The sequence below is a fragment of the Notechis scutatus genome, chromosome 14, assembly GCF_049901735.1.
Source record: "Notechis scutatus isolate UNSWTSFEM ecotype Mainland chromosome 14, rNotScu1.2, whole genome shotgun sequence".
Classification (NCBI taxonomy): domain Eukaryota; kingdom Metazoa; phylum Chordata; class Lepidosauria; order Squamata; family Elapidae; genus Notechis; species Notechis scutatus.
Window position 1 is genome coordinate 11,136,908 of NC_142022.1, and position 13,233 is coordinate 11,150,140.

Sequence of the window (13,233 nt, forward strand, 5' to 3'; positions counted from 1 at the left end):
TGCTGTCCCCCGCTTGTCTGGGCCACCCCCATCAGAGACCCTTCCTGTAGGGGAGGCTCCCTTCCGGCCTTCCACCCCTGACACCTGACTGTTCCCAAAGGCTCGGCTTTCCTGACAACTCATTTGGCTTTCTTTCTATAGGTCCTCCGAAAAGGTGGCCTGTGAAATGGAGTTCTCTCTGATGATTAAAAAGCACAATTCCACCAGAAAAGATCATTAGATTTTTCAATCTTTTATTTCCCTCCATTTTTACATGTTGTTAACTACAAATTCATCATGGTGGTTGTGGGAACATGGCTCGATTCAGCCAAACATCCAGATTTCCTTTTCTGGTTGAACGATCTGTACACATATTAGCCAAAGCATCTTTTTTTTAATTAAAAAAAAAACATTCACTGTTTCTCACAATGACATTTAAAATAACTCTCCTATCTAACCAGCATTCTTGGCTTCTTTGTTTATACAAAATGAAATGACCCAGAGACTACAGCTGACATTACGGGTTGTTTTTTTCCTGGTTTTTTTTTTAATTATTCTTTACACACATCTAAAAACTACACCACGGCACAAAGTTTTTGTCAGTTGGTTTTGCGCACAGACAGAGCTACATATGGTTTGTATCTTGGTTTTGTTCAGAAGCCCACCTACACCAGAACAAGGGAGGGGAACTAAAGCCAGGGAGGCTGGAGGTCTGGAAGCAGCAGGGAGGGCGAGATTTCATCAGGAAAGGTTTGTTCAGTGAGATTGGTGGGGGGGGGGGTCCGTTTCCCCTCCCTACAAGAAAACGTGGCTTTCTGTACCTGGAGAGGTTCGAGGCTTGGAAGAGGAAGAAGACACCCAGCCGCTTTTCCCAATAAAGGAGGAACCATCACTGTTTCTGCAGGGGGTGAAAGGAGCTGGGGCCGTCCTCCCTAGTGATCCCACCATCAATTGGGGCGGGGGGGGGGGAAGAGAATTTTGGTACAAGATGGCAAAATGCACAAGACTCAGAATCCTGTAACTAGCCAGCCTTGGAGAGATAGAATGGGCCCCAGGCTAGCAAAGAGCCTGGAGAACAGCTTCCCTGCAGCATCAGAGGCCACATAAAATTGCTTCCTTTGGTCCAAGATCTGCCTGCTGCTCTCTGCTCGGGCGCTTCGCTTGGAAGTGGCATTGTCTGCTGTTTTTGGCTACTCGTGGTGAAGGCAACAAGACGCTTCTGCTTAAGTCCTCCCAAGTTGTGCTTGGATGCCCCAAAACTGATTTCCAATGTTCAGGGGGAGGAAGGGAAGGGAAGGAAAGGAAAAGAAAGGAAAGCCTCCCCAACAGCCAAGCAAGTCCTGGCTCTGGTCCCCTCGAGAACTAAACGGCTGAGGGAGGCTGCTGTGTTCCCCTCCCCGTCGTCCCCACTGACTCGCCCACAGCCAGGAGAGGCCAAGGGGGTCCTGGATCAGCCCAGAGGGGGGGAGGGGCCTCCCCTTGAAAAGCACCATTGCAAGCAGTGAGGGGAAGACACTGCAAGTTAAAACACGCCTTATAAAATCTTTTTCCCAAGAAAAGGTTGTGCTGCCTCCCAGGCTTCATCTGCCCCAAATTCAAACTGCCTATGTGCTTGTACTATGTGGATCCCTGTTTCTAGCTTTCATTGTTAGCTATGGGAGTTAGTTTACTGGACAGATAGAAGTCATATTCACATATACACAGACTTGTGGAAACCGTGATCTAGAAGCGGGAAAAGAGGTTTGATTGCAACATACAAGATTTTGTACTATGTTTGCTGATGCCTAGTTGGTAAAATGTCACCCAGGTCCCAATGGCTTGGCCTGCCCTCTCTTCTGGCCTCCCCACCTCCATGTCTTGCTCAGCTCCGTGGGAGAAAGGATTGTGAGGAGAACTGAAAAAGCAGGTGAGCTTGCAGAAGAAAACCCGAGAGAAGACAGATTTCCCACTGAAATGGTACAACAAGACGGCCACAGTGTCTACAACGCTAAATCTCCCCCAGGTGGGGATGGAGGTGGGGGCAGAGGAGTGCCGGGGGGGGGGCTCACTCTCATTGCAGTACCTGCCCCCGGGTCTCTGGCAACTTCAGGGCCAGGGAGCTGCCCACGGCCAGGGCCGCTGATGCCAGCAAAATGGGCACGGCTTTTGTGATGCCCACAAACGATGTGAAGATGCTGATGCCCAAAACCGCTGCCAGTTTGCAAAGAGCGTTGAGGAATCCAAATGCGGTAGTCCTGGGGAAGCAGGGAGGGGGAGGCCATGAGGAGGAGGAAGGGACCGTGGGAAGTGTTTGTGGGAGCAGAGCTCTCCCTGCATCTCCCCGTTCCTTTGGATTGCCCCGGGCACCCACATTGGGCAGGAAGCCAGAGGCATTTTCACCAAGACAACCCTTCCGTACGCACACCCAGGCGCCCAGTGTAGGTGAGACCCATTGTTGTGGTTCGTTGGGCGCAGGTGCGGACGGCTGAGGAGAGCGAGGACTCAGACGAGGGGCCAGGACCATTAGGGAGTGGACTGCTGCCTTCAGAGATTGTGGGGGCTGGCAGCAGCGATGAGGAGGTTCCCGAGGAGCCTGTGCCAAGTGTGTGTGCGCACGCAGGCCTGCTCGCAGGAAAGAGCAGCTGCAGCAGCACAGGCTCCTCGGGAACCTCCTCATCGCTGCTGCCAGCCCCCACAATCTCTGAAGGCAGCAGTCCACTCCCTAATGGTCCTGGCCCCTCATCTGAGTCCTCTCTCTCCTCAGCCGTCTGCACTTGCTGCCGGAGAACCACAACATCCATTGCCCAGCTCTCCTGTCCACTCCTCCCTCCTGGAGGGCATAGCAGGGGAGCCTCACCTTCTGTCCGAGGGGTACAGCTCCACCGTGAGGACATCCAGGGCGTTCCACGAGGCAATGCTGACCCCGCCAAACAAGCAGAGGAGGGCGATCATGGCTGACTCGCTGTTGCCGAAGGACAAAAAGAAGCAGCTGACGCAAGACATGACGCTCGACCCGGCTGGGTTGGTCGGAGGAGGAGGCAGGGTGGCAGAGCAGAGAAGGAGGAGGAGGAGGAGGAGAAGTATTAGCTCACCACAGTCCATTTCTAGACCTCATTGTGAACAACGGGCAGGCCCAGAAACCTTTTTGCCTCCACTGTGAAGTCCTGCCCGGATCAGGAATCCCCGTGGCTGATTTTAAAATCTCCGATCCGGATGGATCCTGCTGAGGCCTCTGACACCCACAGTCAGAGCAAGGCAGAGCTCAAAAGGAGTCAGCGCCACTCCGGATCCTAAAGCAGCCCGCCACACGACTGAACGGTCGGCCCCTTGGCAGCCGGTTCCCAGAGCTGGAAAGGGGCATCCCACATTGCTTGCCCCCCAGGACCCTCTGCTGAAATGCTGAGAGGGAGGGCTGATCTCCCCCCAAGCATTTGCCAAAAGGGAGGCCCTCACCCAACATGCGAAGACGCCCGATCTTGTCCATCAGGAGCGCAGAGACGATGTTGCCTGGCAGCACCGCCAGGGTGCCCAGGAAGCTGACAAAGTAGATCATGTACGCGTTGTTGTCGTCACTGAAATCCAGCTGGCAGCCTTCTTTGTTGTGCAGGAAGGTGCTGTTGACGATCCGGCTGTCGATGAACTTGTACTCAAAGAGGTCTGTTGGGTGAGAGGCCTGGGCTTAGGCCGTTCCCTAAAGAAACCCGGCAGATCGCCCCATAGGGACCAGATCCCAAATCCCCCCCCCCCGCACCCATCTGCTGAAGCCAGCCCTTGGCCCACCCAGGAACTCATCTGGTTATGCCCGCGAGTGCCCGGTCGAGAGCCCTCAGGACACCTTGCTTCTTGCAGGCTCCTCAGTGCCAACAGCTCTCCCCAGGCCGGTGAGCACGCCTGCCGGTATCTTTCCACACTGGGAATCGCTTCAGAGCCTCTTTTTTCTCTGTCTTCGTTTGGTCAGAAAAGCAGCTGCTGCACCGCAGAGGCCAGGACTCCACAGGGGGATGCAAGGTGAGGGTCAGCGGCAACAAAGAGCTCGAGCCGCTCTTTGTGGAAGCCCAGCTGAGGCAGGAGGGATGATGGAGGCTTCCCGAGGACCCTCAACCAGAGGCGCCCAGGAGCAGCTCTGGCCCCCTCAGACATGTTACCTGTGTTGTAGAAGACGGTGGCCAGGAAAGTGCAGTTCTTGAAGAAAGTATTGCTTGATGTGACGTCCTCAAAGTAGCATTCTTCAAACAAAGAGTCAATGAAGGAGACCGACTTCATCTTGAGGCCAATAAACCTGTCCGGGGAGGGGTGGGGGGAGAGGAGGTCAGGGATCCACTGGTTAATTCACACCTGCTGCTAAGCCCTAATGCGGCTTCTTCCAGCGTAGCATGATGTGTGTCCGTGCCTGCTACAAAAACGCACCTGGAAAGCACCTTGCAGCGTGGGCTGTTGTGGTAGCCCAGGCCTTTCCTTGCCCAGGAAAAGACCGAACTGGGCAGCCCAGAGATGGCGCTGCTCAAAGCAGCATCCAGCTCTGATGCTGAGCCCCCAGGCTCATCTCTGCCATGATGGAGCCTGCGCTGACCCGGGGGGCAGCCTCTGAAGCAGAGCCGGGTTGACACCTACTTGTCATTGAAGTACTCCCCCCGGCGATGGATCTGGTTCTCCAGGGTGAAGTTGAAGGTGATGTGTCTGAACGTCTCGTTGTTAAAGACCTTTGTGCGGGAGGCATATTCCACATTCTGGAGGTATTTAATCATGTCTGGGAACCAGACGGTCAGGCCGTAGTAGCTGCCGGGTGGCCAAAGCAGGTAGAGGAGAAAGGGGGGACATCCCAGGAGAGTGGAAAAGAAAGAACCAGAAAGATTTGGAGAGAAGGGCTGGTTTTCCAGAACACCCCTTCTTCCCAAGTGGTGGATGCCTGGGCTGTTGGAGCAACGATTTGCAGGATCCCTCGCTGGGCAAGGAGCTTGGTGGGGCGATGAGGTGGTGGGTGAGTCCCAGCTGCCCAACCCTCAGTTCCTCTTGTTGGGAAGTTGGTCCTCCCGAGTCCAACGGAGGGAAGTGCTGGGAGCAAAGACCCTCGGCCCCAAGGTGGCCCCACTCGGGTCATGGGCTTCCCCTCAGGGAGTGGGAGGTTTGCTCTTCATCCCGCAAAGGCTTAAGGTTGCTCTTGGCATCCTCCCATGGATGGGAGGCCGGCACCCTCTTGGCTTCCTGAATGGCTGCTCCATTCAGGGTCTCCTTACAGGGGCAGTGGGCTCTTCCCTGACAATCGGCTCGCGGGGACTTGTGATGGAAGAGGAAATAAACACGGGTGGGTGGGAGGCAAGGGGAGACCACCAGGGAGTCTTTTCCATGATCAGCCCAGCACAGGGAGGGGGGGGGCGCGTCTTGTTCTTCAGAGAAGGGGCCAGGGCATCTTCCTCCCTTGAGGCAGACCTATGGATCCAGCCTCAGGTCACCTGGCTCCCCCCAATGTGGCTCACCTGAAGGACATGGTGAACCAGACGGCCATCATCATCAACGTGACCCGACGATACTCAGGAGCAAAGCAATGGTGAAAATTTGCCCAGACCTGTGGAAGGTGAGGAGCCACTTGAACCTTCCCGGTCTGGGACACCGCAAGGGGCGTGAGGGACTCGGCCGCTGTCCTGGAGGCCTTTTGTGGAGGCCATGGTCAGATTGCAGGCTCCCCCGGCTGGTTTGGTTGCCCAGCACAGCTCCCCACATGGGAGCCAAAACCCAGCAGTCCCACAAACCCTCCCAGCCCCCACCCCGGACAACTGACCTGCTGAGAAAGATTCAGGAAGCGGACCATCCAGCGCCGGTACCAGGTCCCTGTGTCTGACTGGATCTCGACCAGTTCGTCCTCCTGCTTGATTGTCTTGATGTGGGTCACCTGCCAATGGAGGGAGGCACAGGTGAGGGCCCTCGGCCTTCCTGGGTCGAAAGTCACCCAGAGCCCCCCCCCCTTGCCAAGAGAGCAGCAGGGATGCTGACAGACGCAAAGAGCCCTGTTTGGGGGAGGGGTCAGGTCTGGAGGAGGAGGGAGGCCTCCTACCGAGAAGACCCGCTCAGGATGGCCTTTTGCCCTCATGTTGGTGTCATGGACCTGCTTCAGGACCATCCAGGCCTCGTCATGCTTGCCGTTCTGGAAAGACAGAAACATGGAGGCACCCAGCACCAGTTTGCTTCCCGGGAGGCTCAGCTCTTGGGCCCCAAAGGGGAAGCTCTGGCCCTGTGGGCATCTAGCATCTCTTTCCGCCCCTCAAAAGGGGCCATCGGGGCCCACTTACCTCCAGGAAGAAGCGGGGGCTCTCCGGCATGCTGGTGAGGGCCCCAATGGCAAAGACTGACGGAAAGGCACAGACCAAGACGAAGACGCGCCAGCTGTGGAACTGGTAGGCGGATCCCATCTGGAAGCTCCACCCTGTGTGATGGGCGGGGGGGGGGATGGAGAGGAGGGCTTTACAAAAGGGGAATGTCATCTTCACGGCTATGAACAGCCCCCTCCTCCTCCTGCAAAATGCTGTTGTAGTTCCTCATCTGAGCCAGGCAAGCTACAGGCTGCTATGAGCCGCCACAACGCCCAAACCCTGGCTCTCCTCCTGGGCCCCATGAAGGCCCCGCTGGCAGGCGGCTTCAGATTGGGAGGAGGGGACAAACCCTCCAGCTAGCTGGGTCAGGAGGCTGCCCAACTCCGGGACAACGATGAGGAGGAACAATGAAGGAGGACCGATTTCCGTGGGCTCAGAGGAAATCCCACTTCTCTGTTGTGGACCTGGAAAGCCAGACAGCCAGCCAGGGCTCTGCAGCCAAGCTGAAAAGGGCTCAGCCCCACGTGGGTCTCCTTTGGTCGCCCTGATCCTTTCTTTCCTCCATCCTCTGTGACTGACCGTAATGGGGGATGATGGCCCAGGCCATGGCAGAGGCGTAGATGCCGCCAATCATCCAGAACATGCAGAGCCAGCTGAGGTGCTCGCCACGCTTCTCCTGGGCCAGGAACTCCGAGTAGTAGGAGAAAACGATGGGGATGGACCCCCCAATGCTGGGAGGGGAGAGAGTGATTTCAGAAGGGGGACAGGGAGGCCTTCCAGTCATATCTGGCTGACTTTGCAAACCTCGGGCGCCCTGCCAGCCCCGAGCCTCTCTTCTGGCCCTGGCTGCTCTTTAACACACAGCTCCGTTTGGCTGGGGGAGGATGCCCACTTCTCCAGCCACCCCCTGGAAAGCCAGCCCTGGCCTCAGGATGGGAGGAAAGCCCCGGGGGCCCCTTACCCCACACCAGAGAGCAGCCGGCAGAAGAGGAAAGTGCCGTAGCCCTGCACAAAGGAGGAGAAGAAGGCAAAGACGCTGTTGACCGAGAGCGACATCAGCAGGCACTGCCTGCGCCCCAGCCGGTCTGCCAGGCCGCCCCACAGGAAGGCCCCCACCATCATGCCCAGGTAGACAATCAGGCCTGCAGGAGAGGGGGGAGGGGAAGGAAGAGGAGGAGGGGAGGAGGAAGAGTTACAGCGGAGGAGCCGTGTTCTGGAGGGAGCTTGGCAACCCTCTGTTTATTCTTGGCCAAGGGGTCCTGCTCTGCTGATTGGGTCAATGTGCACTCCCGGAGGCCAATCCGTCCTTTGCTGAGGCCTCAGTGCCCACCTTCTCCTGAGAGTCCTGGCCGAGGGAAGCTGCCCAAGGCCTTTGGGAGGCAGCCTCGTTGGTGGCTGCTCTTATTAGACCCACAGCAGAGGGAAAGTGCTGGGCGCACTCACAAGGCCCAAACCAGAAGGAAGGGGAGTTTTGCTGCCCCACTCCCGCGTGAACTTTCCCCTCCAAGAAGTGGGGAGGAAGGCCGGCTTTGCCGCACTGCAGTGGTGCGTTGCATGGAAATCTGGCCCCACAGTTGCCTCCAAAGCCGCCAGCCCTCCTCCATTTCTCACCCCACCCCTCCAGCCTCCTCCGCCCAGTAGCATCGCTCTTCCTTTGCTGGGGATTTAATTTTGCCTGCGCCCTCCCCTCCCCTGCCTGCCCACCCCCGCCTGGCCTCCTTGCAGCGCCCCAAAGCAGCGAGGAGATAAGCTGGGGAGGGGGCTGGTCTCTCTGCACAGAGCTGCTAAGATGGAGAAGGGGAAGATGAGTCACCCAGCAGGCAGTGCTGGAACCTTCGGCAGCGGCGGCAGCGGCAGCTGCTGGTCCCGGACTGAGTCACAGAGCTGCCAGGGCGCCGCTGTTCCTGCAGCAGCCGAGGGGCTTCCATTCATCTCAGGAGGTGATGCTTGGGGTGTACTTGGGGTCACTGCCTGGGGGAGAGTTGCTGCCTTCTTTAGTGCCTTCCTTGATAAAATGGGAAACCCCAGAAACCCCTCTTTGGCCCACCAGCTCCTTTGTCAGAAAGATGCTAGGAAATGTGCAATACTAAGCAGAACAGAACCTGCTGGATCAGGCCAAGGGTCCCACCAACACAAAGCCCCTGTGGGAGCTCAGCCAGCTGGACGTGTGGAACCTGGTCCCCTTGATCTTGGCCTATATGTGAAGCACAGCCATTTTGTCACTTCTTTTTCAAAACTATCCGGTGGCCCCAATGGTTTAGTCAAATGAAAGAATCCTTGCCTAGCGAGAGCTAGCGTTTGAAGGAAAAATTAAAGCTTACAGCACCGTCGTCCCTGCTATGCTAGCTTTCCATGTGCATGGAATTTGTTACCTTACATCCAACACAGAGCGCTCACACAATCCCAAAGTCTAAAGCGGTGCTATAACTTGCAAACAGAACAACTCTGCTTTATAGAATCTCAGCTCTGTCCCCAAACATATACACACCGAGTAGTCAAGCCTTTGTACACCCATCAACTATGCTCTCAATCTGTCTGATCCCATAAAGATTGTACTGGTGGCAAGAGAGCACTATATAACCTGAAAGTTTGCTACAAATACTTTCTGCTGCCAGAAAATTAAAAGTGCCAATTCCACCACTCATTCCACATGAACTGGTATGACTTACTTCAGGGCAGCAAATTTCTTGCTGTAAATTATTCCGCCTCTTCCCTAAGCTGGAAACCCATGCAAATATTCTTTAACTGCGAATCACTCTTGGTGAAAGTATATGGTGGCTGAAGATAAACCTTTAATCAAGTTTTAGGCTGCAATAAATGATTTTTAAAAAGCTATTTCCCATCTCAACTCTACCAGAGAGCATCGTCTCTCCTTGTCATAATGCTCCATGAAACTCTAGGACTCTGGAGGAGGGGATGGGAAAGTTAACCATGCTCATCTATTGTCTTCTGAAATATAATAATAATAATAAAAAAAAAACCAAATACACCCCAAAACGCATGTTTGGGCCAGCCGCCTCCCCCTTCCAAAGTTATGCCTTCTTTGCCAGATTATCCCAAGAGGCGAAAGTGTGGGGATTAGTGTGAATCCCTCACTAAATCACAACCTTCCTGGGAACTTACCCAGCATGCCTTTATTGGAGTCGGACAAGCACATGTCTTTCTCTGCACTGGGGAGGACAAAGCCGACCACAAAAATCTCCACTCCGTCAGCCATGAGAGCCAGTCCAAGCACAAAGTAGAGTGTCCACTGGAATTTCCCATGTCCACACTCTTGTAGAATGAGCTCATACTGTTGAGAAAGCTCCTCCTTCTCCTTCTTCTTCTCTCCTTCCAGGTCATCAAAGTCTCTGAACTCACTGGCTACCTCCAGGCCAGCTGTCAGCCGCTCTCCACCTTTCAGGGAATCGTTCCGGGGGATTCCCTGGTACTCCCCCTCGTAGATCTCATCATCTTCATCGTGGCCTTCCGTAGCATCGCTGGAGGCCCCTTCGTCGTCAATCGAGGGCTCCCCATGGTAGTATCCGTCTTGGGGCTGATAGTCGTCATCATCCTCTTCCTCAAAGCGAGCGTAGGAGCGCTTGGTGTACTCGTCTTGCATGCGGTCCACCCCTTTGCCCACTTTCTTGGTTGCGTGCTTCTTCACCTCCTTGGCGATGTCTTTGGCGCCACGGATGAAGGCGGTCCGGTCTCTAAAGCCTTCGTCCATGGCTCCCACCAGCCCTTTGGGCCTTGAGATGAAAGGAGGAGGAAGGTGCTGGGGACTGGGTGGGGGGCGCTATATTCAGCACCGGCAGGGCAGACAGCTCCTTTTTTTGCCAAAGGCTCTCCCTTGGAGGACCAGCTCTTCAAGGGTGGGGACCCATCTGCCTGAGCCCTGGCTTCTGCTTCGGAGGAGGAGACAGTGCCTGCCAAGAGGAGCAAGGCAGAGGGGGCTCTGCTGGATTGACTGAGGGTGGCCCTGTAAAGGAAGGAAATGGATGGGTTGGTAAAAAAAAAAAAAAAGACAGAAGGTCAGGCAGAAGCCCAGCGGCTCAGGGAGGTTCAGATGACCAAAGGGACCAGATGGGTAGATGGTGCCCTCGCTCAGCCCTGGGAAGGTGGGGGCAAAGGGGAAATATTATTTTTTAAATGGTGCCAAGGAAACTGCAGAGGTTTCTCCAGGTGCTGCCAGGAATCAAGAATGACTTGAAGGTGCACATTTAAATAAATACATTAAATAAAGGGCACTGATTGAAACTCTTTTCAATACAGGTAATATAAAGGCGAAAGGAACTGCCTCCCTCCAGCCTGGGAACCCTTCAGCCACAGCCGGCGCTTTGGCTCCCTAAAGGCCCCTGATTTCCGCCAGGTTTCTGGTTGCCTGCAGTTTGACCGAGAGGGTCGGGAACGGAGCCGGTCATTTGCATAGCTCCACCCCTCCATCTGAACAGCTTCCCCAGGTGAGCAGATTTTTCCAAAAGGGGGAAAGGGAGGAACCATTTCTATCAATGCCATTACCACCCGACCGACCCCCTCCCCCTTCCAGTACCACACCGGGACTTATTTGAACGAGTAGCCGCTTTCTGAGCTTTTACAGAGCGCCGTTGCCTACACGACGCAGGCCGGATTCCAGGGGCCGCTCCTAAGCTAAGAGGAACGGTCATTCGGCCTTGTGCGGGACTCAGGATCGCTCCTCGTTCGCGCAAAGTGAAGCCCGCGGACCCGGGCAAGGTCACCTCCCGTCCCAGCATTTTCGCGGCCTCCTTCAAATATTTGCGCCCAACATTGATCCAAACACACGCTCTGTGCGCGGAGGAACTCTGTTGTACCAACTGGCAGGGAAAGACCCCCCCCCCTCGAAAATGCAGCCCTAGAGCTGAGGAAGCCGCGCCCGCGTTCCTCGCCGGCAGCCCCGGCAAAGGCCTCTCCCGCCTCAGCCCGGCCAAAGAGGAACCCCTCGTCGCCAGCCCAGGCAGAGCCCGAGCAGCTGCCCCACCAGTCTGGCGGGGAGCCCTTGCCCGGTCGATTAGCCCATTAGATCTATCTAAATACGCAGAGACGTCGGGCTACGTCTCGGATCCCATGATTCCGAAGGGGAATCACGCCGGCTGGGAGCGATGGGGTGTGTAGTCCAGTGGATTGTGGACTGGGGTCCTTTCGCGGTGAGCAAACGAGGAAATTTGGGACTCCTGAGCCAACCTTTTCTTTCCAGCGGCTTCCCCTTCGACGCCGCCCTTCGGGTGGGGGCCTTGAACACCAGGGAGACGCTTCTTTCACAACCATCACACCCCCTCCCGGCGCAAGGACCTAGTTTTAATTTGCAGCACCGACGGAACCCATCAGGTCCTCCGCGCTGGCTGCTCCGCAGAGACCACAGACTTCGTGCGCTTTGCGATCTCGGAGGCCGCTTGCCCCCTCCCAATTATTCAGTCGGCCTAAAAAAACCCGGCTACACGGCGGTGATGAGCGAAAGGTGAAGAGCCCCAGCCCCTCCCCGGGTTCGCCCCCGCCCCAGCCTCCAAGGTCATTTTCTCTCCGCCACCGCCACCCCCTCACGGCTTTCTTTCTCCGCGCAGCCCCGGCCGTGGCGGAGCATCGCCTCAGCATCGTCCCGCAATCCTGCAGCAGCCAAGGCCGGACCGCTCCCGGCCGGCAAAGCGAGCCCGCAGGGGGAAGGGGCTCCCAAGATGCGGGCGGAGGAAGGCCAAGGTTTCTCAGGACAAAATGGCCACACGAAGGGAGAAACGGTGCTGGCATCCACCGCGGCCGGCCTGCAAGCCCCCAGCTCACCTCTCTCCCGCGGTACCTGGCCCGTTCGCAGGCAGGCAGGCGCTCGCTCGCTCGCTCCCGCCGCCGCACGCTGCTGCTGCTGCTGCTGCTGCTGCAACCGCCAGAGAGACGCAGGGGAGCAGCGGCGGCGGCGGCGGAGCCAGAGCGCTAAGACTGCTGCGCCCCTCCAGTCACGGGAGAGTCCATTGTGGCACGGAGGGGACGGGGACGACAGCCCGCCCGGGGACGAGCGAGCCGGAGCAGGACCTGGCTCCGCGAGGAGGGGGCTGCCCCGAGGTCCCGCTTCCCTCGCATCCCAGCTGAGCCCCTTTCAGCACAGCGCACCGAGAGAGGGGAAGCGGTCCCAGGGACGCAAAAGCGGCGGCTTACCAAGTCCCCGCTCGCGCTCTTTCCTCTTTTGCGCTCGCTCCAAGCAGGCTTTTCAGAAAAGCAGCCGCCAGGCGAGTGGCTGGAGGACGAACCCGAGTCACACCAGCAAGCCTGGAACAGCAGCGATGCTCTCCCCTGCGGGGGTCTCCCCCTCCCGCCTCTGTCGTGACCCTCTTTTTCTTTACATCACGTTTCTGGTCAAAGAACAATTCAAACCCCACTCCCCCAACGGCCCCCTGGTTTCTTGGCTCTGTAACCACAACCCAGCAGTGTAGAAGGGCTTTCCCAGGCCAGGCTCCCTTCCCTTCGCCTGGAGCACCCAAAAGGGCCTTCTGCTGCAGAAGTGCCAGAGGGTACCTGGCCTTTGTCTGGAGTAGGTCACAGCTCCCAACTCAGGGGGGTGGGTGGGGGGCGCACCTTTGATAATGGTGCCAGGAGAGGACCAAGACTGGCTAAGGATCTCGGAGGAGTCCTGGTTGGAGGTGCTCTGATGGCAAAACTCTGGGAGAGCAAGGCCTTGCGTCTCCTAGAGGTGGTGGGTGTCTTGGTACCCAGAAGTGAAGTGCAGCTTAGTGGGAGATGCCCCAAGATGGCGGGGGGGGGGAGAGGAGTGAGCTGGTCAGAAGGCAGGTGGGAGGGGGATGCTATCCTCTGGCTTTAATTCCTTTGATGTCATTCCCAAACTACGGCCAAAGGAAAACCAGCCCTGAACTTCCAGAGAGAGATTCTGGGATGCCAGCCACCTGAAGCTGGTGTTTTTTTTGTTTTTGTTTTTTTTTTTTAATCTAGGAAAGGGCTTTCCTTTTCTCTCTTGGAGACTCCCCCTGCC

General features: G+C 56.6%; 1 protein-coding gene across 1 annotated transcript; it reads right to left on the reverse strand.

Moving 5' to 3' along the window:
• Window positions 1-212: 212 nt before the first annotated feature.
• Window positions 213-9,972, reverse strand: SV2A (synaptic vesicle glycoprotein 2A). The gene is made up of 12 exons (XM_026685953.2): window positions 9,387-9,972; window positions 7,225-7,405; window positions 6,843-6,994; window positions 6,243-6,376; window positions 6,008-6,097; window positions 5,735-5,845; window positions 5,433-5,521; window positions 4,570-4,734; window positions 4,104-4,237; window positions 3,412-3,615; window positions 2,816-2,975; window positions 213-2,213 (listed from the first exon to the last, which is right to left on the reverse strand). Exons 1-12 carry the CDS (start codon window positions 9,970-9,972, stop codon window positions 2,030-2,032), a joined length of 2,190 nt encoding a protein of 729 aa, XP_026541738.1. The 3' UTR covers window positions 213-2,029.
• Between the last annotated feature and the right edge of the window lie 3,261 nt (window positions 9,973-13,233).